We start from the raw sequence: 26,817 nt of genomic DNA, 5'->3' as shown, positions 1-26,817 counted from the left end.
GAAACTTGGAGAAGGGAAATGTCTTCAAAGAAAAAAAAAACCCAGAAGGTCCAGTTGCCTCTTGAGAAACCATCTTTGGGACTTGCCCGGAAAACTGCAGGGATCATCAGACCTGGAAGTTGTCAGGAGTCAAAAATTGGCCAGAAGGCAGGCAGCCAGGCATGGCAGGTCTTTGTCTTCCATCTCGGCGACAACGATAGTTTTACGCGGCATTAAATGACCACGCAAAACAGCCTGGCAGGAGGGAGAAGAATAACGCGAGCCGCGTCCTTTCGGTTCTGTTTGGAGCCAGCCGCGGTGACTTCCGCCTGAGCCGCCGGTTTTTGTTTTGTTTCTCGCACCGCTCCGCCCTCCGGGAAAAGCGGCCCAGGGGGCGGGATCAACACGGGGTGGATAAACTCCGTGGTCCCGGGGCGCAGTTGGCGGAGGCTCTAGCTATGGCTTCTGCTTTCCAGGAACCGACGATGCCCGTGTGGCTGACAGGGGAGGACCTGCAGTGCTCCATCTGCCTGGATCTGCTCAGCAACCCGGCCACGGTGGAGTGCGGCCACAGCTTCTGCCTGGGCTGCATCCGAAAATGGCTGAAGGGCCAGCACGGAAACAGCGAATGTCCCATCTGCAAGAGCTGTGTGGGCAACAAGTTGCCCGAACGCACCGTCTTGCTGAACTTGATCTTGGAAAAGTATAACTGCCTAGCTTCCAGCGACCCGCTTCCCACGGGGACCTCGCGTCTAGCGGAGCCGGGCTTCCCAGACGGGGAAAAACGCAAGCGGGACTTCTCCCTTGCCAGGCAAGGTTATCAGGTGAGAAGAGCGTGTCTAAAGCAGGGGTCTGCAAACTTGGCTCTTTTAAGACTTGTGGACTTCAACTCCCAGAGTTCTTCAGCCAGCTTTGCTTTGCTTTGCTGGCTGAGGAACTCTGGGAGTTGAAGTCCACAAATCTTAAAAGAGCCAAGTTTGCAGACCCTTGGTCTAAAGGATCGGGGTCTAGCTGTGATTCTTCGGGGGTTGACCAGCTGGGTGCCTTTTGGTCTCGGTCCTGTCAGTATTATTCTGAGCTTCCAGACAAGCCAGTCTCTCCCTTCTATCTGCAGTATGAAATGCAGATTTAAATTGGTTGGGAAAGAATTATTAGGTCTGCGACACATTTTAAATTTCTCCGTGTATGTATAGGTGTGTATATGTATAAGTATACACAGATGCACTCTAAGGAAACAGCTTGCCGTTGATAGGATGGGCATTTTTGGATAAAGGAAAGGTTACTCCTCCGATACTCTAACAGGTTTGTTGCAAAGTGTGTGCCTTGGAGCCTTAGTACTGTCTAAACTCTAAAGTTTAAGCCTAAGTGTAAGTAACCTTTCCTAGCCTTTATCTTTCAGGATGGAAAACTGCTTCCATCCTTTCTAGCTATCATACTTCTGGAAAGAGTCACTTTGTGGCTCCTTAGGTGTGATCTAGAGGCAAACATACAGTACAATTCCCCAGGGAATGCTCTGGATATCCCATTCAGGGCTTAAATTTGAACCTGGGATCTTCTGCATTGATGACTCCTGAAGTATGTTTGAAAACCTTCCTCCTTAGTAAACAAATAATCAAAAAGCAAATAAATGGTTTCTCCCATGTGTCTTCTGTTCACCAACCAGCTACTTGCTTCCAACTTTTTTCAATCATTTATGTCTTCTTTTATGGCTTTGAAGTATCAGCTGTCAAACTGTATTTGATTTGGGCTCTTTTAAAGAGACTTATGATGATTTAAAGAGATTTATGATGCAATAAAGTATTTAGCTTTGAGGGATTCAAATACTTTAGCTGGATATATGTGTGAAAATGGTGTGCCTGGTTTTCTTAAAAGTTGTATTTGATTTAAGGACCCAGAATCAGTAAAATATTTTCAGCATTTTTGCCATAAGTCCTTACATTCTGCAACATTTGTGCAACCATTTCTGCATTGTTTGTATTATAATAGAATGCAAATTATTTTTTATGAGACAGTGGATCACCACATGATTTGTTATAATCAACAGTTAGGGTTAGTGGCAGAGGGTCAGTGGCACAAAGCCCTGCATCAGGTGTGGAGTAGGTGTGATAAACCGTTTCTCACTGTGTCAGGGCTTTGGGTATGTAAATGAGATGGTCAAGGCCTGGCAAAAAAGCAAAAGGATTTTTCAGGTTGAGTTCCGCCGTCTGGTTGCAACTGATCCATTCTGAACTTTCCAATTAGAGACATTTTAGGATTAGGTATATCCATCTGCAGCATGGTGAATATGGATGACTACATTGACCAGCTGTTGGCTGAAATGCTAACATGGGAGCACTCCAGTGATGTTCACAACATCTTGATGAGCCCCCGTGGTGGAGGCTCATCAAGCCAAAATAGTGGAGCAATCAAGCCACTATTTATTTATTTAGCGTATGGCAAATACATGGACATATAGTAGTACAAATGTTAATATCAGACATTGGGCCAGTGTAAGTTCTTGGTGGACAGTTGGACACAGTGTGGTGGATATTTTGTTGAGGAGCACCACAATCACACTGAGGGGAAAAGACAAGACCCCACTTCGATCGATGAACACAGCAATGTCCTTTTATCAGTTCTTTTTATCCGTTGCCATGTATTTAGAGAACCAGGAATTCTACAAAGATGTCTGGCTGCCAGCTGTTGTTAACTGCCAATTCTTCAATGTAGTCTGGCTGCCAGTTGTTCCTAGTTGTTTGGTTGACACTACCATGCTATCCAGGGTGCACCACGAGGAGGCGAACTTGCATCACACCTCATCAAGCCACTGCTTCTGAGGAAATATTGGCCTTCTGCTCCTCCATGTATGAAGAAGAAGAGGAGAAGGAAGGCCATTCAAGAGGTGTTTGACCCACAATCCCTCCCTCCAAAATGATCTGAACTACCCAGATGTATCGGAAGGAGTTCCTGGATCTGTTCAATCTGGAACAAAAACAAAAGAAGAGAAGCAAGCTTGTCTTCAGGCATATGCAATGGGTAATAGGGAACTACCTGTGGGGTTGGCAGATGGATGTCTATCAAGGCCACCCATTCAATGTAGACCAGTGGTTCCCAATGTGGGGCCCATGCCCCAGAGGGGGACAATTTGATTCTTAATGAGCTATTCAAAAATTCAAAAATGAGCTATTAACTGAATTTTTGAAAGCCCACTAATTGTTCTTACATATTTGTGATGAAACAGCTGTTTCATTTACCTATTTGTTGTCTTTGTTAAAGTGCATTTCCTCGGGCCTAGTCTGAAAAGGATATCCTAACTGGGGGCAGGAGGGAGCAACTGCCAGCTAATCAGATGTGTTCCACTAAAGATCATGGGTGTCAGCTTTGGAAGCCATACTAGGCCGAAGGCTTCCATGCACGGCCACAACTCTCCTCTGTGGGAAAGGAGGGGAGGAGGGTGGTAGTGCAAGGGATGATTAGACATAATAACATTTTTCTGCCGGTCAAGGTCAGGCTGGGTTCGCATCTGGAGAAGGTGTGGCTGGAGTGATGCTTCGACATGGGATGGTTGAGGATTGGAGCATGTGATCGGCAGAGGGGTCATGAGGGTGGAGATTTTGGGGTTTGTATTACTGAGGGAGGAGCCTGGATCCCCAGATTCGGATTTTATCCAGTTGTGCCAGTTTACCTATGCTAATAAAAGAACTTTGAAAGATATTGGTTTCGGAGTCTTTCTGCAGGAGCGGGTTTTCTGGAACGCTGACATTGGGATTGGCAGAGTCTCTCCCTCTCTCTCTCTCCTTCTCCTGTGGGCTTTGATGCTGGGTGGTTACAGGGAGAGCTGCTCTGTGCGGAGACAGAGTGGGTGGCTGCTGGGGGAAGCCCAGCAGTCAGGATACAGAACCAGGACCCAAGTTTAAATAAGAAATTGTTAGATTTACAGTTATTTTTAGTCTGTGTTTTCCCAGGCCGTGTTTTACAAGGCTTTTCCTCTCAGAGCAATTTGGGGCTGGGCCACGCCTGCTTAGGCCTTGCCAGGCCTGTGGGATTCACCTCCACCTACTGAACTACCAAAGCATTTCCCCACTAAGCTGCAGGTTCAAACCGAGTGGGCAAGTAGGGGGGTCATAGGTTACAACCCCCCTTTCGTTCATGACAAAGCTGACTAAATTGGAACCTAATATAAAATCTCTCTGCAGCAGGCATCAAGTACAAGGATCTCATTAACTTAAGTAGACTAAAGCTGCAATCCTACAACATTTTCCCAGGAGTAAGCCCCATTGAAGACAATGGTACTTATTTCTAAGTAGACATGCATAGAATTGCATTGTAAATATGATCTTGAGGTGAGCTCAAATTGTATTTAGAATGGAATGGAATGGAATAGAATAGAATAGAATAGAATAGAATAGAATATTTTATTGGCCAAGTGTAATTGGACACACAAGGAATTTGTCTTGGTGCATATACTCTCAGTGTACATAAAAGAAAAGATACCTTCATCAAAGTACAACACTTACAAAACTTAATGATAGTCATAGGGTACAAATTTAACACTTAATGATACAACACTTAATGATAGTCATAGGCTAAAAAAAAGCAATTAGGAAACAATATCAGTATAAATCGTAAGGATTGCCAGCAACAAAGTTACAGTCATACAGTCATAAGTGGAAGGAGATGGGTGATGGGAACAATGAGAAGATTAATAGTAGTGCAGATTTAGTAGATAGTTTGACAGTGTTTGAATTTGTTAGGTACCTTTATTTTAATATGTATAGTAATTAATATGATCAAAGTATTACAGAAAAAGCTTTCATTAAAAGTATTTTATATTTATGCAGTTCAGTTCTCTATTATGTGTTTTGAAACTTTATTTGCTGTTTTTTCATATCCTGCCGTACTATTATTTTTAAGTTCCTCAGTACTACTATTGTCTTTTGTTTTTTTTATTTTTCTCTTTCATGGATGCCGTGTTCTTTGGAACCTTGTTTCAACCAAGTTAATGGCCTTTTAGGCTTCCTCCGCGTGAGTAGGAGTTCACTTTTTGAATAGTAAGAATTACGTGTCACCGGGGGAGGGAGGGCATCAGGATTTTAGGGATGCTTAGGTGGGGCATGGCCAAAAAAAAAGGTTGGGAACCCAAGAATAGTTAGTTGACTTGTAGGGTGTGCATCCCCAGATCTACCAGAAATTCACAGAAGTAGTTCAGGCTCTCAGAAGAGTCAAGTTCCAGCTGACACTAACGGTCGCCCTCCAGAAAAACAGCCCTGATGGCATGAGGAGTTACCCAGACCCTGTGTTTCATCACAAGCGGGAGGCTGTCCTGCAGAGCAGTGAGATCTATGTGGCACTAGACAAGGCTACTATTCAGGAGATGCTTGAGAAATGGACCCAGAGAGACTCGGGCTAGTAGTTGAAAGAGTACAGACACTCTGGGTGGACCTTGCCCAATATTTATTTCTTTTTCTCTTTCTGTTACTAGTTTGTTCCTCTTGACTTTCCCTGAACTGCTTTTTCTGCATTTCCTGGAAGAACAGTCGTTAAAAGAAGAGAGACAGTTGTGAACTGGCTAGTTTCACTTTTAGAAGCAAAGTAGAAGGAGACAGAGATGCCAGCTGAAGCCACCTACTTGCTCTTGGCTGATCTCAGAAAACTCAGTAGGGGCTGGGCCTATTTAGTGTATGGGTAGGAAACTGTAGCAACAGACTAGGAATTGAAACCATTTCTGAAAGGTGTGCCCAGAAACTACATAGATGCAATTGTGAAGTCAGCAAGAGCTGAGTTTGAGTCCAACTTGGAGTTTGATTCAAAAAAAGTACTACCTACTTTTAAGCAGTAATGGGAATGCTGGATTGTGAGAGGAGTTGGTTTAGTGCTCAGACCGTTGAAGCTCTCTGTTGGAATTGTAAAGGGAAAAAATTAAATGTTGAAAACGTTCAGATTTCTGTATAGAGGTCTTTCATCAGCAACAGTCTCTTCTGATTTTAGGATTATATATTTCAAACCAGAAGCTCTATTTCAGAAGCCTTCCGTTTTATGAAAAAGTGCATTTGTGATCAAGAGGAAATGGTGCTAAGGATCATTGAAGAAGAATGGAAAGTGGCTCAACAAATAACAGACTCCACTGACAAGCAGCTCAATGGAAAAATTCACAACGTTTTGGATTTGCAGAATAAATTTGAAGAAGTGATGACGGTAAACCATTGCATTAATGACACTATAAAGATCTATTTTATTTATTAATGTATCCTATTTACATGGCCACTCATCTTACAAAACTGGGTAAACATATTTAAAACACTGAAAGAACTATTGCTGAACAAACAAGAGTAGGAGTGGGGTACTAATGTGATTTGGTGGACCTTTCATTGCAGAATAGGTTGATTTTTAGTTATTACATTTGATGATCCTAAAAATATAATTTGGAAGGCATTCTGACTGGTATTAATGGACAGATATGTCATGATTTCAAACAATAGATACCTGTATGTATAGAAGTATATAGTTATATTGGGTTGGCTCCTCTTTATAGTATTCTAGGGGTGTTTTTCCCTCCAGCCCTACCTGGAGGGAGTTCTGAATACTCTGTACTATAGATCACAGGCTGTTACCAGTTTTGCTTCTCCTCTTTTTTTTCCTTTTTTTGATGACTTCTGAGTATATGCAACAAATACAGTATTAAAATCTCCTTTTCTCCATGCTGCAGGTATTGACTTATGGCAATTCAGGCAGTCCCAATTGCTGTCTTTAGGTGAATCCCATGTGATCTTTGGGTGTGATGTTATGTGATTACATTTTTGACCTCCTGCTGGCTTCCCCATTGACTTGTTAGAAGCCAGCAATGAAGGTTACAAATGACAATTAGGTGACTGAAGGACGCTGCAACATAATTGTCAGAAGTTGCCATGGCCCAAATTGTGATCATGTATGATGGTATGTGAGAATGACCTTGGGAGATTTGTACTATTAAACTTCAAGACTGATATCAGCCTTCCCAGATAGATCAGATGAGGAAGCACGATCAGGTGATCTAGTTCTACTTTATTCTGAGACTACTTTAGCAGACATTTTTAGGGGTAGCTCCATAATAAAGCCCACAGAAGTGATCAAGATCAGTTCCAACTGTCACTAAGTCCAACTAACTGAGGGAGTTGGTACATTACTTGCCAAAGATTTACAACACTCATAATCTGTAAATCCAACTAGCAGGTGTGATGTTCCAGAAGTACTCCCAAACTGCAAAGCTAGAGGAGTACAACTCCATCTAAAACATGATTAATTTGAAACTCAAAATCTAATCCTCTCCTTGTCTACAGAACCTCCACCTTCTTGGGGAAATAATTTAATTTTTTCTCCCTCATCTGCTCTATTATTAGTTGGTTAGTGTAGTGGTTAAAGCATCAGGCTAGAAACCAGGAAACTCTGAGTTTTGGGTTCAACAGTTGACTGGGTGACTAAGGCCAGTCACTCTCGCTGAGCCCACAACGTTGGATTCTGGTGACAAGCCAGTTGGTCGGTTCCTGTCACAACCAATCAATCAATACTAGGTCCAAAAAAAACAAAAACAAAAACCCAACCAGCAGACTGCTTGCAGGGAAACACTGGGAAGAAAAAAAAATTATATTATTCAGATTCTAATTACAGAATTGAGAGAAATTGAGAGAACTGAATTTCAGTTCAATTACAGAATTGAACTGAAATCTTGCTGGTGCCTTGTTTAATTCTTGATTTATTTTTTAATTGTTAGAAAACGTCATCAGGACAAGAAGCTTATACTGGCGATCCCATTGAGAAGATCAGCAATATTGCCGGTGCTGTTGAAGAGTTAAGGAGACAGCTGGAAGCAGCAATTTTGAGGAATTTCCCAGCGCAGCCATCTCAGAGTTGGTGGAATTTTCATTCCCCTCTTACATTAAAACTAAACATGTGCTGACTTATTATAAAGCTTTGAATATCACTAGGGAAATAAAACTACTATGGTCTGGCATAGGTATTCTAATCTGATGCTAAACATGAGAAAGATGGCATGGTTGGATTAGATCTTACCATGACTGGTGTTCTGTAGCTACCAAATTCTTCTGGGTAGTGAATAAGTAGGGTGTGATGGAAATAAAATAATAGGGCTTGGATGTCTTCTAGCCCAACCTCCTGCCCAAGGCAGAAGTCCTTATAAATTGTTCTTTGTAAGTCTTTGAACATGCCACTGTTTTTGTTTTTGGTTACTGAAACTTATTTTGTTTCTTCCTCTGATCCTTTATATCCATGGTTAAAAGGTAATAACAGACCTCACCCATTAGCCTCCCTAAAGTGTGTTCTTTGTCTGTTGTTTAGCAGGTACTTTTTCTAGCTTTGGCAGTATGTTGAACTCACTGGCAATATGGACATGGAATCTCTTTGATAGAGTTTTGCTTTTCTTTATGGTCAAGTTGATTATTACTATAGATGTCTATGGAGAGTCTCAGTCATCCAGGTCATGGTGCCACAAAGGTGCTTTTTCAAGAGGCAACTGGACTTTGTTTTTCTTTGAAGACGTTTTGCTTCTCATCCAAGAAGCTTCTTTAGCTCTGACTGGATGGTGGGGAATGGAAGGAATTATACTCCTTGCAGACAGCTGGTCATTTGCATCCTTTTAGCAAGTCATTAAGGTCACAAACGGCTTCAAAGAAAAACCAGAAAGTCCAGTTGCCTCTTGAAAAAGCACCTTTGGGACATTATTACTGTAGGTACTAGAAACTTTACAAATAAAAGAACTTTGCTGTTTAGCAATGAATAGTACCTTCTATTATGATACACAAGCTTTTAAAAAAATCTTATAATATTTTAAAGAAATATATCCTATAGGGAAAATGTATTTAAATTTCAATTGGTCAGTGAGAGGTCAGCACAGGTTTGATCCGATTGCCAGCTGTAGACTTTATACTCAGCATATGGAAGTCCTGTATAGTATACTCAGTTTGAGGAATTCCAGTGAGACAAATCATCATTCCATGATGCCTTCTTTTTTGCTGAATGCTTTTCAACATCTTATCCTTGCAATAGGAATTAGCAGCTGCCAAGTCTAGACGTGAATTTGTCTCCTTAAGCAATAGTTGCTATATCTCCAAAACTCTTTTTTTTAGGTAGAATAAGTGGCTGTGAATGCTATTGAACCACAAGGCCCCTCATTCCTTGCCATTGGCTGTGTATAATAGGTGTTGTTTTTATACAACCTGTTGACAGCCATTAGCTCCCTCATTCAGTTTGAATCGAAAACATATGGGTGGTCCCATTTCCTGTGAAAATGACCTTTCTCAGAAATGAAGTGCTGATCAAAGTGATATGGGACCCTCTTAAAATGGATCATGGAGATCTTCTTAAACTGAGATTGAAGCTGAAACATAACAGCAATAGCACTTAGACTGATATACCATTTCACAGTAGTTTACAGCTCTAAGCCAGGGGTCTCCAACCTTGGTCCCCTTAAGATTTGTGGACTTCAACTCCCAGAGTTCCTCAGCCAGCTTTACTGGCTGAGGGACTCTGGGAGTTGAAGTCCACAAAGTCTTAAAGGGACCAAGATTGGAGACCCCTGCTCTAAGCGGTTTACAGAGTCAGCATATTGCCCCCAACAATCTCGTCCTCATTTTACTGACTTCAGAAGGATGGAAGGCTGAGTCAACCTTGAGCCTGGTGAGATTAAATCTGCCAAATTGCAGTTAGCCGGCAGTCAGCGGAAGTAGCCTGCAGTACTGCACTCTAACCACTGTGCCATCTTAAACGCAGCTACTTGTGTTCTGCCATGCCAATTTCTAGTCTCAGTGTTTTAACAGCCTGAATTTTTAAAAATTTTTTTTACTGTAGAGCCTTCTCCAGGAACCAGCAACAATAGTGAAGCTGCAGCTGATGGAGCAGAAGAAATGATCCTTTCCAGTGATTCCTGTAGGTGGTTTATTAACTTTAATTGATTTTTGGGGAAATCATACTCATTATTGCATCAGGGAATCATTTTCCACATTCCGCTGCTTATCCATGTTGTTCTGATATTGTGACATTCCTGGTTTGATTGAGCAAAACAAAAACACTTACTAGCTCTTTTTTTAAGGGTACAAATTGTTACAGATGAAAGCACAAATTTGTGTAGTTTTGCACTTAGCTCAAATCACAATGACAGGAATAATATGGGATTAATATACAGGAATCAAAATGCTTAGCACAAGTATTGTGGAGTAAAAATAATAAGAGTAGTCTTAATCACTTATTTGTCTGGTCATCTCCTGATTGTTACATGGTTTATAGGGCTCTTACCATGGTTTATAGGGCTCTTACCATATCTGTTTGCCTGGCTCTGTCACTAACCACTCTAAACAATCCTTTGGGGATTTCTCCAGTTATAATATCCTGGAATCTATCAACGGGTCCCCTGGTTGGCACCTGCACAACTGGCCTCCCAATTGGCATGGATGAAAAAACATTTAGATCAGTGATGTCAAACCTATGACGCTGGTGTCACAGGTGACAAGCCATGTCATTTATGGTGACAAGTCAGGCCTCTATAGTCCAGGGATGTCAAACTGGCGGCCTGTGGGCTGGATGCGTCACGCGCAGGCCATGCCCACCCCAGCTCTGCGAAGACAAAAAAAAATGTCACATCATGTAACTTCAACATGACATGGTGAGTTTGACACCCGTGCTCTGGACCCTCTGAAAGTTGCGTTAGAAGACCTTACTCTTGTGCAGCCCCTGAGGCATCTGAAAATTGCACAATCATTCTTGCAAAATTTTCGGAGGCTCCAGAAAATGCATGTCTTCCAGAGAATCTAGAGAAGAGAGTCCAGAGGATAGGAGGTCCAGAGAGGCCACTTTTGTCCAGGATATGGTGTGTGTGTGTGTGTGTGTGTGAGTGTCATGCCAACAAACAAGGTAGGCATTTTCTGAATTTTGGATACACCAAATCCAAAAGGTTTACCATCACTGATCTAGATTATTCCTGCCCATGAAAAGGCAAAAAAGTGGTGTCGTTTTAATTTTCTAAGGCTGCCTGTGGGATCCATGTGATACCAACTGCTGTTCTTTGAAATTAAAATGATTCTAGAGACTGACACTTAGCAGGATGCCAGTTTCTCATTTAATTTTATTGTAATTAAGACAGGAGAGAATTGTCACCTCTGCCGAGGGCAGTGACCATGGCTAGCATGTTGTCTACCTCTATTTAAGTTAATATGAGTTGCAAAACATTGCAAAAAAATTGAATATTTTTTACAGTACCAAGGAATGATTCCGGCCAGGAAGCAAGCATTTGTTCATCATCAACATCATCTCCTAGGGACAGAGAATTGCGGATGATTTCAAGTAGATTTTCTCAGTGTAAGTATGTTCATTGCTGCACAGACAAGTGTGATATTGAGATCTACAGATGAAACACACAAACTTTCCCTTTCAAAAATAATTTGAAAACTAGCTGTTGAATTGATATTTCAAACTAGGTTTTTTTTTCTGGAACAAGATAATTTATATTCCCTTGAAGAGCACAGCATTTTATTTTGCTTTCTTTAGAAATAACGCTATATAGTATCTATTAAATAAATGTTCTAGTGTTAATGAAACAAAATGAGGTTAGCTTTCAGCGCTCTTGGGCAATAATTTATTTGGTTTTGTAGCACATGGTAGTGGCAGGTTTTTCAAAATGGTGTGGACTTTTATAACAATTTTTTTCCCTGTGCTGGAGAAATATCAGATGGGTATCTTGAGACTGTACCCTTTTCTAATCTAGAATCATTCCCAAAACTATCACCCTATAGACTTGGACAAAGGTATTGGTTCAACCCAGTGGTGGGATTCAAGTAGTTTAACAACCGGTTCTCTGCCCTAATAATTTCTTCCAACAACCAGTTTACCAAACTGCTCAGAAAGTTAACAACCGGTTATCCCGAAGTGGTGCAAACTGGCTGAATCCCACCACTGGTTCAACCTCCATTTTTCCCCATGAAACTGACACCCGTAAATGGCATCCCTTATCTGTTATTCCATAGTCCATGGCAGTATTTCTCACCCTTAGCAACTTTAAAATATGTGAACTTCAACTCCCAGAATTCTGCAACCAGCATGAGTTATGTACATACACAGTAAGTTGTGTATGTTAAACACTGGTCTGCAGAGCACACCCTTTGCTTTCGATATATGACTTCACATAGTCTTGTAAATTGTAAAACAAATGAAAATGGTATGGACAACTAATAGTACCGTTAACCCAGCCATGTATCTAGTGTTTTATTCCTTATTGATTCTCATTCTATTTATGTATTTATTTATTTTACTAAAAACAAAACCACAGGATTCCGACTAATGCTCTATTTCTTTTAATATACTGACACAAATGGATGCTTTTTCTGCTACATCCTTTAATGATCCTAATTGTAATCCAAAAGCGTATCTTACCTCCGCCTCATCAGATCAAAAGGGAAAACTTAAACCTTAATGAATTACCAAAGACGACCTTGGCAATGCCCCCCCCCCTCAGTAAAATATTCAACTCAGTGGTGTGAGGAGCCATGGAGATGACCTTAGAAAAATTATTCAGAAGTCACTAAGACAGCAGATCCAGAAGCAAGTGTTGCGCCCAAGGAGTCAGGAAGGACTACAGGTAGTCCTTGACTTATGGCCACAATTGAGTCCTGTTGCTGTTGGTCTGCAACACTTATTTGTTGTCCTAGGTTCCCTGTTAATGTTGTCCTGGGTTCCCGCAGGAACGGGTCTCAGCCCTCGCTGAGACAATTTAGTGGGTCCTCGCAAGGACGAAAGAAGCCAAATAAAAGACACCACACCAGGAGTTCTTCAAAATGAGATAGCACGAAGAAAGGGGTTGTAAAAGGAATGTTGTAAAAAGATCCCCCTTAGATCGCAACAGTCTCTTTTATTATGCAGTTTTAGCAGGGAGGGGTAACTACAGCAATGAGGGAATTTAGCATATAGAAACTTAACATCACCAATCAGCAAGCGTTTAGAGTATACGTATTAGCAAAATACCACGTGTTTTTCAGGAAATCATGCGTTTTACCTGAATAGAAACTCAACTTAAGGAATGCAAAACTAGAAGCTTATCTCAGGGAAGGCTAGGGGCCCAAATCAGGGAGAGCAATACTATGCATCTAACTCAGAGAAGGTTAGGCGGAATAGAAACTTAATTCAGGGAATCATGTCTGTCATGTAGCACTGAAAAAGTCAAGTCAAGTTCTCCGGCTGTGAGGCCTAAGAAAACCTGAACCAATGATATATCCATATGTCCTCTGTTTTTATTTTTAAGATGGGTAATATTCTTCTAAAGCTATGACATCCCAGTGGATCCCTCCGGGAGACCCGCAGGAGTCAGTACACTTTTCAAAGGAATGGTTCCCGATTCAGAGTCTTCATCAGCCTCAGAGGCTAATTCTAAAAGTGGTTGTTTATATTCATTTTCAACAGTGTTCCTTAGCAAGAGGACATCATCTCCAATACTGTTTAGTCTTTGTTTCAAAAATGCTAGAACTCTCCCCATAACACATGGGCCAATTGTACATGCAAGGAGCAACAAAATCAGAGGACCGGCTAGGGCAGAGAGGAGGGTGGTCAACCAGGGAGAGAGATTGAACATTCCCTGATACCACGTATGGGATAGAGAACGCTCTTTTTCCCTATCTTTCAATCGGGTATTTAATTCTGCCATAGAGTCAAGCACAACACCAGAACTTTCAGTGTAAAAACAACATTCTTCTTTCAAAGCTACACACAGACCGCCCTGTTTTAAGAATAGCAAGTCCAAACCCCTTCTATTTTGTAATACAACCTCGGAGAGAGGTCAGGGAATTTTGGAGGGCAACCATAGATTGCTCAATGCGTTTGAGATCAGCATCTATTTCAATACTGAGCCTGCGGATGTTTTTGTCAGCCACAACCATTCCTGCGATTCCAGTTGCAGCACCAGTGGCTCCTAGGCCCAGGAGAAGGGCCAAAGTCATAGTAGTAACCACCTCCCGTTTGGTTCGTGGAAGGTATTGGGGTGTTTCCATGCGAGAAAAGAACTCATTATTGGAAAAAACAGACATTTTAGGGAGAAGATAAACCTGAATGCAAAAAGCGTGTTTGGTGTGTAAAATGTCTCCACTGACACACGCAGTAGCACCGTAGAGCAGGCCCAAATAGAGCCATTGGAAGGAATAAAAACTGACCATTTAAACGCTTTGGAAAGATCTGCAGTTGATAGAGTAGTGTAGTATAGTCCACCCTCCAGTGTCAAGTCCTAGCCTTTCTTTGGACAAGTATATTGTGCAGGAAGTATAGGCATCCGAGGAGGCATTGATACAATAGTGAGAAAAGTTAGAGGGTACATACCCAAGGCAACAACCTTGACCTTCAATTGAGGATACCGTTATAGAAGAGTTAGACCACCTACAACCGTATCTGAGGTGCTATTGGTAAAAGGTAGGGCGGAACCTATGGCCTCATAAAAAGGGGGTTGAGAAGACAGACACAGCCAACACCTACTATCATTGTTAGGAAAAGTACGGGCTGCCACAAGGGCATCATGCGCAGAGGAGACCAAGGACACCAATGGATTGTTGCTTTTAATCAAGGGCTGTAAAAAGGGCGAATTGACTTGTTTGTTTGGGCCCACAGGTGGGGATGTTTCTAAGGACATGGTAAGACGAATTATGAATATATTTCCTGGATGTCTGTAATCGGAATTATCTCTCGACCTTCCCCCCCATCTTTTCCCTTTAATCCATTCAGTAATCGGAAGACTCCTTCCATGAGATGTAAAAGTAACAGTCATAGGATTGAGGCGAACGCCGCAGCAGGCCCAATTGGAGCAGGATTTCCAAGGCAAATTGTTATCAGGGCCTAGTATAGCTTTGATATAGTCAGTAGTATAGGGAGCAGTCCACCAAATCTTTCCGGTTGACACACATTGCCAGGACTTGCAATACCAATCAGAGATGGTCCCACATTCATCTAGGTGGGAGAGATCAGTAAGATGTCCTGGGCAGATATACAGGCCTGGACCAATTGCCCAGACGTCCCGAGGGGAAGGATTACATTTTGTTTTATGTTTAAATCCATGGGCGCCGACCAGCATTTCAGCAAAGTCAAAGTAGAGTGCAGGAAACCAAGGCCACAAAGTTCGATTAGAGATGGAATGAAGGACGCTTCCTTGGAAGTCCAAAATAGTCCAAGTATAATTTGCGGGACGATGCAGGTTCTGCTGTGCTCCGGATAAGGAGCGCTGCAAACGGAGAGCTGCAGGGGTAAAAACGTGGGAAGAGGGCAAGAAGCGAGATACGCCAGGGGAAAAATGAGTAGCAGAGAGAAGGGAAATTTTAGAGACAGAAGAGGCAAGAGAGATCAGTGATAGGATCAGAAGGATCTTCATCTTTCTTTTTTGGTTGATTGAGATGACAGGGGCGAACACAGCGAGCTGGAACCCACAGGACTCGATCAGGCAGTTGAACTGCAGCGTAGCCTTTTCCCCAGGTAATCAATTGAGCTGGACCTTTCCAAGCTGGATCCGGAAGATGCCTATAATATACCAGAGGACGAGAAGAGGGGAGGGGAGGAGTGGAAAACTGTCTCGAGGCGGCAGTGGAGGCAGGAGATCCGGTTAGATTAAGAAAATTCAATGAATACAAGCAAACATTTAATACATTTTGCAACGCCGGGAGTGTCGGGGGCTGATGCCTTTTGACCCCAAGTGTCTGTCCAAGGCCTGTTTAAGAGTCAAATTCGCTCTCTCTATAATGGCCTGGCCCTGGCTATTGAAAGGAATGCCGAATTTATGGATTATTGACCAGCGATGGCAAAATTGTGCAAAGGCAGAGCTCGTATAGGCTGGTCCATTGTCAGTTTTTAGAGTTTTTGGACATCCCAACGTTACGAAAGTCCGAATACAATGATTAATTACTTGTTTTGCGGTTTCACCCCTTTGCAAGGTTGCCATGATGAAACCTGAATATGTATACCTTGGCGGCTGCAAGTAGGGCATTGATGTATGATCAGATGCCTCAGCAGCCGTGAAGCCAAATTGTTTCATGAGCGCCTTTTGTTTTGATGAAAATAGGAGTGACTGTCCCAAGGAGAGACAGGAGAAAGTGTCAAAAGAGAGTGCTACATAACAAAATAGGGATGTTTTGTAAATGAGAGACTGTAAAGTTGTGAAAAGAGAAGTGAGATTAGAATCAAGAGAAGGGGACAAGTAAGATTGAAAAATAGTTTTACTATTTGAGTAACATACTATGTGGAAGACAGAGAAAAGACAATCAATCAATAAAACCCAACTCCCACCCTTTTTATTCATGTGTGGAAGTTGGTCACTAACAAATCCATGCTATCAAAAACTTCCAAAACAAACCACATTCTTAGCAAAATCACCATCCGTCTTACTTTACTTTTCTAACTTAAACCTTCTCAGCACTAGTAACTCTCTTCACATTCTGTAACCTTCTAACTTATCACATCCTATAACTTTCTAACTCATCTCTGAAATAGTTCCTAAAACAGGGCACATATTGTGCTGCTAAAAAAGAAAAAGAAACAATACAAACAGCAAATAAGGGGCACACTGAGTCTGATTCAAAAAAGAAAAACATGGCGGAAGCTTAGGGTGAGTCTGTTTATGTGGAAAACCTAAATGCATTTTCCAAAAAACAGATTTACGCTTAAAAAAAATGCATCCATACATAAGAAGATAGCCATGTGTCTGAAATGCTGTAGGGTTTCCTGCCTGGGCAGGGGGTTGGACTAGAAGACCTCCAAGGGTCCCTTCCAACTCTTATTATGTATGTTAACAGCTGCAAAAATACAAAGCTAAATGAAACATTTTTAGTCAACTCAGTGCTTTGAAAACATTTATAAAGGTATAGGTTTAATCAGGCAGGTTAAACCTCAAAAAGTTCCAGAAAAGATAAAAAATAAAAATTAAAAGCAAAAAATCAAAAGTGTTTTCAGGGTTGAAAATTAAAATCAAAATTGTTTTCATGGTGAAAAAGAAAATATATCTGCATAGTTTTTTACATAGCTTTTTACAAAAGCAATGCTTCCAGAGAGCCTAATTGTCCCTCCCTTCTCAGACAAGAAAGAAGAGAGAGAAGAAAAAAAAATGGAGTGGGGGTGGATGGTTATCCCCCGTAGCCCGCCCTTTTCCCTGGCACAGCAAGGAACAAAAAGGGGGGGGGTAGTTTAGATAAGCCAGAGGGCAGAGAAAAAAAGTTAAAAGTAACTCACTGGAAAGACACTCTCATGCATATGAAGAAAAAAAAAATGTCCAAAAGTAACTCACTTGCTTGCAAAAGGAAAAAAAATGTTTTATTTCTTTTCCAAAAGTACCTGGCTGCTTGCATACGGAATTTATGCAGACAGATACACACACACACACACACACATGCAGAGACAATTTCTCACACATGCACACATTTCTTGCAAAGACAACACAGAAATTTCACACCTTTTCAATGAGTTTTGCACATACACACATTCCATGCAAATCAAGCATCACAATTATCTCTACAATTCTTATGCAGGTCTGAAAATGATCACATACATACATACACAAGCACACACATCATCAAACAACATTTACAGACCTGGGGAACTTGTCTGAGAAAACTCAGCAGTTTAAATCATGACTGTGATTGTGGATCCTTTTAAGTCATTTTTGATAAGGCAGAGGTCCTGATTCTCTAAGTGACGTCTGCAAGTAAAATGAGGCATTCAAAGATCATGTGCCAGATGTACAGAATTTTTACAGGGGCTCTTGGACTTTCATGGAAAAAAGTTCCCAATGTTTCCCATGTAGTCGCTGTGAGCAAATTCTTTTCCAGATTGTTTCCAGATATAGAGAAGCAATTAAACCAAATCAGTTGCTGATCACCCATGGGGGAAAGGGAGGGGTGCTCTGGGGGAAGGGAGGCAGGCAGGGGAAAGGAGGCAGTTTTCAAAGCAGGGATGGAAGAAACAGGCATTTGGTACAATACGCTTTCTAGCTCAATATGCTTTGAAGGTTCAGAGTGGGGGGAAAGGGAGGAGGAGGGAAAGGAATGAGCAGGCAGAGGAACTAAAAGAGAGTGAATGCCGTAGGAAGTAACAGCTTCTTTTAAATTTTTAAGCACCCGTACATTGATGTTGTCATGTATCGGCTGTCCCCCTCCTGGTGGATTGAGGTTTAAAGGGTAAGCCGATATCGGGGTTCAGTTCTTAGAGAAAGAGAAGAAAGAGCAACCAAGGCAGAGAGATCAGTGATAGGATCAGAAGGATCTTCATCTTTCTTTTTGGTTGATTGAGATGACAGGGGCGAACACAGCGAGCTGGAACCCACAGGACTCGATCAGGCAATTGAACTGCAGCGTAGCCTTTTCCCCAGGTAATCAATTGAGCTGGACCTTTCCAAGCTGGATCCGGAAGATGCCTATAATGTACCAGAGGACGAGAAGAGGGAGGGAGGAGGAAAACTGTCTCGAGGCAGCAGTGGAGGCAGGAGATCCAGTTAGATTAAGAAAATTCAATGAATACAAGCAAACATTTAATACATTTTGCAACGCCGAGTGTCGGGGCTGATGCCTTTTGACCCCAAGTGTCTGTCCAAGGCCTGTTTAAGAGTCAAATTCGCTCTCTCTATAATGGCCTGGCCCTGGCTATTGAAAGGAATGCCGAATTTATGGATTATTGACCAGCGATGGCAAAATTGTGCAAAGGCAGAGCTCGTATAGGCTGGTCCATTGTCAGTTTTTAGAGTTTTTGGACATCCCAACGTTACGAAAGTCCGAATACAATGATTAATAACTTGTTTTGCGGTTTCACCCCTTTGCAAGGTTGCCATGATGAAACCTGAATATGTATACCTTGGCGGCTGCAAGTAGGGCATTGATGTATGATCAGATGCCTCAGCAGCCGTGAAGCCAAATTGTTTCATGAGCGCCTTTTTGTTTTGATGAAAATAGGAGTGACTGTCCCAAGGAGAGACAGGAGAAAGTGTCAAAAGAGAGGAGGCAGAGGCCGCAGCGTCTGCTACATAAAGTTGTGAAAAGAGAAGTGAGATTAGAATCAAGAGAAGGGGACAAGTAAGATTGAAAAATAGTTTTTACTATTTGAGTAACATACTATGTGGAAGACAGAGAAAAAGACAATCAATCAATAAAAACCCAACTCCCACCCTTTTTATTCATGTGTGGAAGTTGGTCACTAACAAATCCATGCTATCAAAAACTTCCAAAAACAAACCACATTCTTAGCAAAATCACCATCCGTCTTACTTTACTTTTCTAACTTAAAACCTTCTCAGCACTAGTAACTCTCTCTTCACATTCTGTAACCTTCTAACTTATCACATCCTATAACTTTCTAACTCATCTCTGAAATAGTTCCTAAAACAGGGCACATATTGTGCTGCTAAAAAAGAAAAAGAAACACAAACAGCAAATAAGGGGCACACTGAGTCTGATTCAAAAAAGAAAAACATGGCGGAAGCTTTAGGGTGAGTCTGTTTATGTGGAAAACCTAAGTGCATTTTCCAAAAAACAGATTTACGCTTTAAAAAAATGCATCCATACATAAGAAGATAGCCATAGGGTTTCCTGCCTGGGCAGGGGGTTGGACTAGAAGACCTCCAAGGGTCCCTTCCAACTTTAATGATGTATGTGAACAGCTGCAAAAATACAAAGCTAAATGAAACATTTTTAGTCAACTCAGTGCTTCGAAAACATTTATAAAGGTATAGGTTTAATCAGGCAGGTTAAACCTCAAAAAGTTCCAGAAAAGATAAAAAATAAAAATTAAAAGCAAAAAATCAAAAGTGTTTTCAGGGTTGAAAATTAAAATCAAAATTGTTTTCATGGTGAAAAAGAAAATATATCTGCATAGTTTTTTACATAGCTTTTTACAAAAGCAATGCTTCCAGAGAGCCTAATTGTCCCTCCCTTCTCAGACAAGAAAGAAGAGAGAGAAGAAAAAAAAATGGAGTGGGGGTGAATGGTTCTCCCCCGTAGCCCGCCCTTTTCCCTGGCACAGCAAGGAACAAAAGGGGGGGGTAGTTAAGATAAGCCAGAGGGCAGAGAAAAAAAGTTAAAAGTAACTCACTGGAAAGACACTCTCATGCATATGAAGAGAAAAAAAAAATGTCCAAAAGTAACTCACTTGCTTGCAAAAGGAAAGAAAAATGTTTTATTTCTTTTCCAAAAGTACCTGGCTGCTTGCATACGGAATTTATGCAGACAGATACACACACACACACACACACATGCAGAGACAATTTCTCACACATGCACACATTTCTTGCAAATCCAAAAAACAACACAGAAATTTCACACCTTCTCAATGAGTTTTGCACATACACACATTCCATGCAAATCAAGCATCACAATTATCTCTACAATTCTTATGCAGGTCTGAAAATGATCACATACATACATACACAAGCACACACATCATCAAACAACATTTACAGACCTGGGGAACTTGTCTGAGAAAACTCAGCAGTTTAAATCATGACTGTGATTGTGGATCCTTTTAAGTCATTTTTGATAAGGCAGAGGTCCTGATTCTCTAAGTGACGTCTGCAAGTAAAATGAGGCATTCAAAGATCATGTGCCAGATGTACAGAATTTTTACAGGGGCTCTTGGACTTTCATGGAAAAAAGTTCCCAATGTTTCCCATGTAGTCGCTGTGAGCAAATTCTTTTCCAGATTGTTTCCAGATATAGAGAAGCAATTAAACCAAATCAGTTGCTGATCACCCATGGGGGAAAGGGAGGGGTGCTCTGGGGGAAGGGAGGCAGGCAGGGGAAAGGAGGCAGTTTTCAAAGCAGGGATGGAAGAAACAGGCATTTGGTACAATACGCTTTCTAGCTCAATATGCTTTGAAGGTTCAGAGTGGGGGGAAAGGGAGGAGGAGGGAAAGGAATGAGCAGGCAGAGGAACTAAAAGAGAGTGAATGCCGTAGGAAGTAACAGCTTCTTTTAAATTTTTAAGCACCCGTACATTGATGTTGTCATGTATCGGCTGTCCCCCTCCTGGTGGATTGAGGTTTAAAGGGTAAGCCGATATCGGGGGTTCAGTTCTTAGAGAAAGAGAAGAAAGAGCAACCAAGGCAGAGAGAGTGCCTGCAGCTAAGTCTGTATCCTCCGAAGGGGGGGGAGACGCTGCAGAAGGAGAAAGAGCTGTGTCTGCAGGGGGAGCAGAGGCAGCTACAGAGACAGAAGAAGATTCATACGGAGGTGGAGACTTTTCATCCGTAGTAGAAGAGAGCGGAGCAGGCGAATCAGTAGGAGAATTAGGATAGAGAAGAGGTAAGAGATTTCTTAGAAAGAGGATAGACAGTGGTGCCATTAACTTTTTGCAAACAATTAGCCTTCTTCACCAGAGAGTAAAGCTCATTCCTATGCCATGATGAGACTTTCGAGTTCGAGGAGCTCATTACTTACGTATGCATGTGTCGCGTCCCGGACGGGTAAGCAATGAGGGTGAAGGTGACGCACCGCTAGACAACGATCACGCCTCTGGACAACACAACAGGTCAGGACGAGCCCCCAGATGTTGCTGTTGGTCTGCAACACTTATTTGTTGTCCTAGGTTCCCTGTTAATGTTGTCCTGGGTTCCCGCAGGAACGGGTCTCAGCCCTCGCTGAGACAATTTAGTGGGTCCTCGCAAGGACGAAAGAAGCCAAATAAAAGACACCACACCAGGAGTTCTTCAAAATGAGATAGCACGAAGAAAGGGGTTGTAAAAGGAATGTTGTAAAAAGATCCCCCTTAGATCGCAACAGTCTCTTTTATTATGCAGTTTTAGCAGGGAGGGGTAACTACAGCAATGAGGGAATTTAGCATATAGAAACTTAACATCACCAATCAGCAAGCGTTTAGAGTATACGTATTAGCAAAATACCACGTGTTTTTCAGGAAATCATGCGTTTTACCTGAATAGAAACTCAACTTAAGGAATGCAAAACTAGAAGCTTATCTCAGGGAAGGCTAGGGGCCCAAATCAGGGAGAGCAATACTATGCATCTAACTCAGAGAAGGTTAGGCGGAATAGAAACTTAATTCAGGGAATCATGTCTGTCATGTAGCACTGAAAAAAGTCAAATCAAGTTCTCCCGGCTGTGAGGCCTAAGAAAACCTGAACCAATGATATATCCATAGAGTCCAAAATTTCTGTTGCTAAGCAAGATAGCAGTAATTTTCCCCCATTTTACAGCATTTTTTTTTTGGTCAATTGTTAAGTGAATCACTGCTGTTAGCTAAGTTAATAACATGGTTGTTAAGTGAAACTGACTTTTCCCATTGACTTTGCTTGTCAGAAGGTCTCAAAAGGGGATCACGTGATCCTGGGACATTGCAAGTGTCATAAATATGAGTCAGTTGCCCAAGGGTCTGCATTTTGATCATATGATCATGAGCATGCTGCAATGATTTTAAGTGTGAAAAATGATCATGTCCTTTTTTTCAGTGCTGTTGTAACATGGTCACTAAATGAACTGCTATAAATCAAGGACTACCTGTAGTCTTCCTATGGAGTCAGTTTCCTGATCTGGTCTTCCCTATATGGCTGACATCAGGGAAGTGGGGAGTATTAGACTGAAACTGGTTCTTCCTGACTCCCTGGGGATATGAGGGAGGGATGGGAAAACACAAGCAGACTTGCACCTGGCTTCTGGAGTTTTAATGACATCTGTATAGTTCCTTCAGGGCCATCCCCATGGCATCCTACACAATGCCCATGAGGACTGGGTGATTTGGGAAGCTGAAGTCCACACATTTTGAAAGACTCCAGGTTAGGAAAGACTAGAACATTGGTTAAGTACTGTCCATTTCTTCTAATGCCCATAAGAGCCATGGTGGCGCAGTGGTTAGAATGCAGTATTGCAGGCTGACTCACTGCTCACTGCCAGGAGTTCGATCCTGACCGGCTTAAAGTTAACTCAGCCTTCCATCCTTCCAAGGTCGGTAAAATGAGATCCAGATTGTTTGGGTCAATATGCTGACTCTGTAAACTGCTTAGAGAGGGCTGGGAAGCACTGGGAAGCGGTATATAACAGTGGTGGGTTGCTCACAATTCTATCCGGTTCTATAGAAATATAGTAAAACCGGCGGGAGGCTCCGCCCACCTGCCACAACATCATCATGGGTCATCTGCGCATGCACAGAAGCTTCTGCGCATGCGCAGAAGAGTGCGTGCGCTTCTGCTGCAAATCGGTAGTAAAGGTAAGTAGAACCCACCTCTGGTATATAAGTCTAAGTGCTATGCTATTTTCTCAAGAAAAAAAATAAAAACCGGAAACACGCTGACAGGGATAATTGGATATATACGAAGCTATTCACAAAACTTGTGTTGGATATAACTTGCTTCACCAGCATGTTTATATATCCAATATGATCAGGCAGTTTTAATTTCCTATAAACTAGTTTAATGCATGGGGGGTTATTAATTTATGTACTTGGCCCAATTTGGTCAATGAATGAATCAATCAAAATCTACCAATCAATCAATAAATTTCAACTCGCTGGTTAAAGTAAGCTGCATTATCCAGACTCATTGGCAATTAAGGCAAAAGGGTTGCAGGTAGAGAAGATGGGTTTTGAACTGTGAACATATCTCCCTGATTTAAGGCTCCTAGAGATCTGTATGTCTTTAATTTTACTTCACTTAGGGATGTCCATGGTTACTTTTGATGATGAAAGAGTTGGTTGCAGTCTTGAGCTCACAGGCAATAAAAGAAAAGTGAGAGTGTCTCGTAGTCGCAAAGAATATGAACGTTCCACGAAGAGATTCCGCAACAGTCAGGTGCTGGGTTCTCCGGGTTTCTCTGAGGGCTGCCATTACTGGGAAATAAACACCGAGGAATCTTCTCTATGGGCCATTGGTGTTGCCAGTGGGGACATTGGCAGAAGCGACCGACTAGGGAGAAATGAATTATCCTGGTGCATAGAATGCAATATTCAACGTATCTCGGCATGGCACAACAATCAAGAAATCAACATTGACCAAGATAGGCCTTTGCGGGTTGGAGTTTTCCTTGACTTTCCAACAAAAAGTTTGTCTTTTTATTCTATCACGGATAAAGAAACGTGCTTACACAAGTTTGAAATCAATGCAGCTTACCCTGTTTACCCTGCTTTTTGGATTTATGGTTTAAGGGTTGGTGAGAGTTTAACTATAAATGATATTACTAGGAATTAACTTTACGCCACAATTGTATATTGTCTTAATAAGCATTTGCCCTCTAAAGACTCTTTAAGATTCTGATGTTTTGCTATTTGAATTATGAAGTGCATCATCTTTTCCTGCTTTCTGAATGGAAATGAGTCTTACACAGGGTGAGCATGTTGGAAGCTTGCACTGTCACTGGACGGAGGTTAGAAAATGCAGAGTTTCAAAAGAAGGTTTGGGTTTGGGATGCATAAATATTGCCATCTATCATAATCCCTGCATAGCCAGTTACAGATTGCCCTTGACATACAATAGTTTGTTCAGAATCCATTTGAAGTTATGGCAATGCTGAGCAGAGGATTTACAACTGGTGCCCAAAATTATGGCCATAGCAGCACCCCTATGGTCATATGATCATAATCTGGGGACTTGGCAATCCATTTGAGCTAATGACCACTTGCCAAACATCCTATGATCCAGAAATGCTCCCGGTTCAGACTGGATCACCCCATCCTGTAGCAATGGCGGCTGGTGATTCGGAGAACCAGTAGCAAAAATCCCTGTCCCCCCCCACCCATGCCCCCCTAATTACCCGGTCACCCGTTTGCTACTTCTTTTTAAAAAATGCTTTTAAAACATAAAAAAAAGGCTCTGACGATCACAGCCGAGCCACGCGATCGTTAGTCTTTTTTTTTACTTTTAAAAGCATTTTTTACAACTTATTCAGCCTGCAATTTGGTAAGTAAGGAAGGGGAGGGAGCTTTAAAAAAATAGTTAATTGGGGTTTTTTTAGGGTTTGTTTTTTTTTGGCATAGCAATTTAAAGTTAAGGAAGTTTTAAATTTATCTAAATTTAAATTTTATCTAAAAATATAAATAAAATAAAATATTTGTGCAGCTTTCTGAGATTTGGTGTATTTCTGTAGTGTTTCACTCTAACTACACAAACACACAAAATCTCTCAAAGTTGTATGTGGCATTTTGTGTGTGTGTGTGTCAGTTGTGTTGTGTTGTGTTGCGTTGTGTGTGTGTAAAATGTGAAAGTTGGTTTTTGAGCTTTTTGTGGCTATGTGAGGTTCCTGCTTGTTGCAGGAGCCATGTTGGGTGAAGTGCAGCTGCTTTTACATTGTGTGTGAGTCAGTTGTGTTGTGGTGTGTGTGTGTAAAGTGTGAAAGTTGGTTTTTGGTACCTCTTATTGTTTTGTGTACTTTATTATTTTTATTATTTATTGTTACTGGCCACACCCACCATCACCTGACCAAGCCATGCCCACCAATTAAGCCATGCCCACCGAACCGGTAGGGAAATTTTTTAAGATTTCACCCTTGCTATGCACCCTCCCCAACCTACACCACAACCTGCACTGCACTCCATATACTTTTTGACCCTCACCATGCACCACTCCTCAATCTACCTCTCACGAGCTCCCTCATCCAGAAAAAATTCCACTTATTTTCCTGCTGGCCTGGAACTTGCAACTTCCTGCTGGATTCCCTACTGATTTTGGTTGTAGGAAGCCAGCAAGAAGTTGCCTCACCTAACAATCATGGGGTACAGTTAACAACAGCAACCAGGACTATAGAGATGCTGTTGCCTTTATGACTGCATTGCTTAGTGATGAAAATTCAGATCCCAATTGTTATCATAAGTTGAGGACTACCTATTGTACATTCAAATGACTTTATCCTTGTAGTACTAGAATCATGATTGACAATGGGGCTTACAGAAACACTTAGTAGCAAACAATTATCTATGAAATTGGATGGAAAAATCAGGCAGTTCGATGTCACCTAAATTTTACACCTAATATGTATGTGGTATTACTACTAGATCTCTAGTATGTAGTATGCAGTATGATCTAGATTTTAATACTTTACAATCTTACACTTCCAGTAATTTATGAAATGTCATCAATTTTCTCAAATTACTTTCAGTGCTGTATTCAGTACAATTTCCTGTCCTTTTGTAAGAATAATAACTTCACTATTGTTACAGAGGGCCAGCAGGTAATCCAATAATTAAAGTTTTCCAGCTTCTAGTTTTTCTTCACAACATAATTGAGAATCCATATAACATAGTTTTGAAGGAAATAAAAAAGTAGAGAGACTAAGGAGACCCCACTTCTCCTCTAAACATGAAATTCAGAGACTAATTTTTCCTATTATTTATATTCAACCCAGATACTGTTTAGGATTGAGAGAGGTTCCACGTGCGCCATCTGATGAAAATCAGAATAGAAGCATTATGATAGATAACAATGTGGGGGATATTGAGCAGATGTAGCATTATATACAGTATTTGCAAAGGAATATACTTCAGAGTCAATTATTTCAGAGTATATGAAGAGTTATTGAAATACTTTTAAAATAAATGGACCCATAACTTGATAACAATGACAAAAGAAAAAATTAGAAAAATAAAAATAACAAATTTCTGGGAGAACCCTCACATGTGGTACTTTGTTCAGTCCTGTAACTCACATATGAAGAAATTCAGTAAGAACTTTTATAGGAATAGAGATAGATGTGAATAAATAAAACAATACTGTGTCCCTTGTTTTATTGAATTTCATCCTGCTTTTTCTGCATAGTATATTTGAAAGTAGCCAGCTTACAAACATAATTTTGCTTGATTAGTAAAGTTGTTATTTAGTTATAATTTATCTGTATATGTTTTTATAAATATATGTTTAATAACCACTTTCCAGCAATAAAA

At 41.3% G+C, this 26,817-nt stretch overlaps 1 protein-coding gene across 1 annotated transcript; it reads left to right on the top strand.

The window, feature by feature from the left end:
* The first annotated feature begins 113 nt into the window (after positions 1-113).
* RNF135 (ring finger protein 135) lies at positions 114-26,817 on the top strand. Its single transcript, XM_058168612.1, has 6 exons — positions 114-803; positions 5,947-6,153; positions 7,706-7,841; positions 9,799-9,876; positions 11,200-11,301; positions 23,604-26,817. The coding sequence occupies exons 1-6, from the start codon at positions 438-440 to the stop codon at positions 24,131-24,133; spliced, it is 1,419 nt and encodes a 472-aa protein (XP_058024595.1). The 5' UTR covers positions 114-437; the 3' UTR covers positions 24,134-26,817.

Source organism: Ahaetulla prasina, chromosome 2, assembly GCF_028640845.1.
Source record: "Ahaetulla prasina isolate Xishuangbanna chromosome 2, ASM2864084v1, whole genome shotgun sequence".
NCBI classification, from domain to species: Eukaryota; Metazoa; Chordata; class Lepidosauria; order Squamata; family Colubridae; genus Ahaetulla; species Ahaetulla prasina.
Note: the sequence above shows the minus strand (reverse complement) of the source record. Positions and strands in the feature narration are given on the sequence as shown.

Bases quoted from the DNA above. Each gene is read 5' to 3' on its own strand.
- RNF135 (XM_058168612.1), top strand. From the start codon at position 438: ATGGCTTCTGCTTTCCAGGAACCGACGATGCCCGTGTGGCTGACAGGG. The intron at 6,154-7,705 runs GTAAACCATTGC...TTTAATTGTTAG, and splicing joins AATTTGAAGAAGTGATGACG to AAAACGTCATCAGGACAAGA. The intron at 7,842-9,798 runs GTTGGTGGAATT...TTTTTACTGTAG, and splicing joins CCCAGCGCAGCCATCTCAGA to AGCCTTCTCCAGGAACCAGC.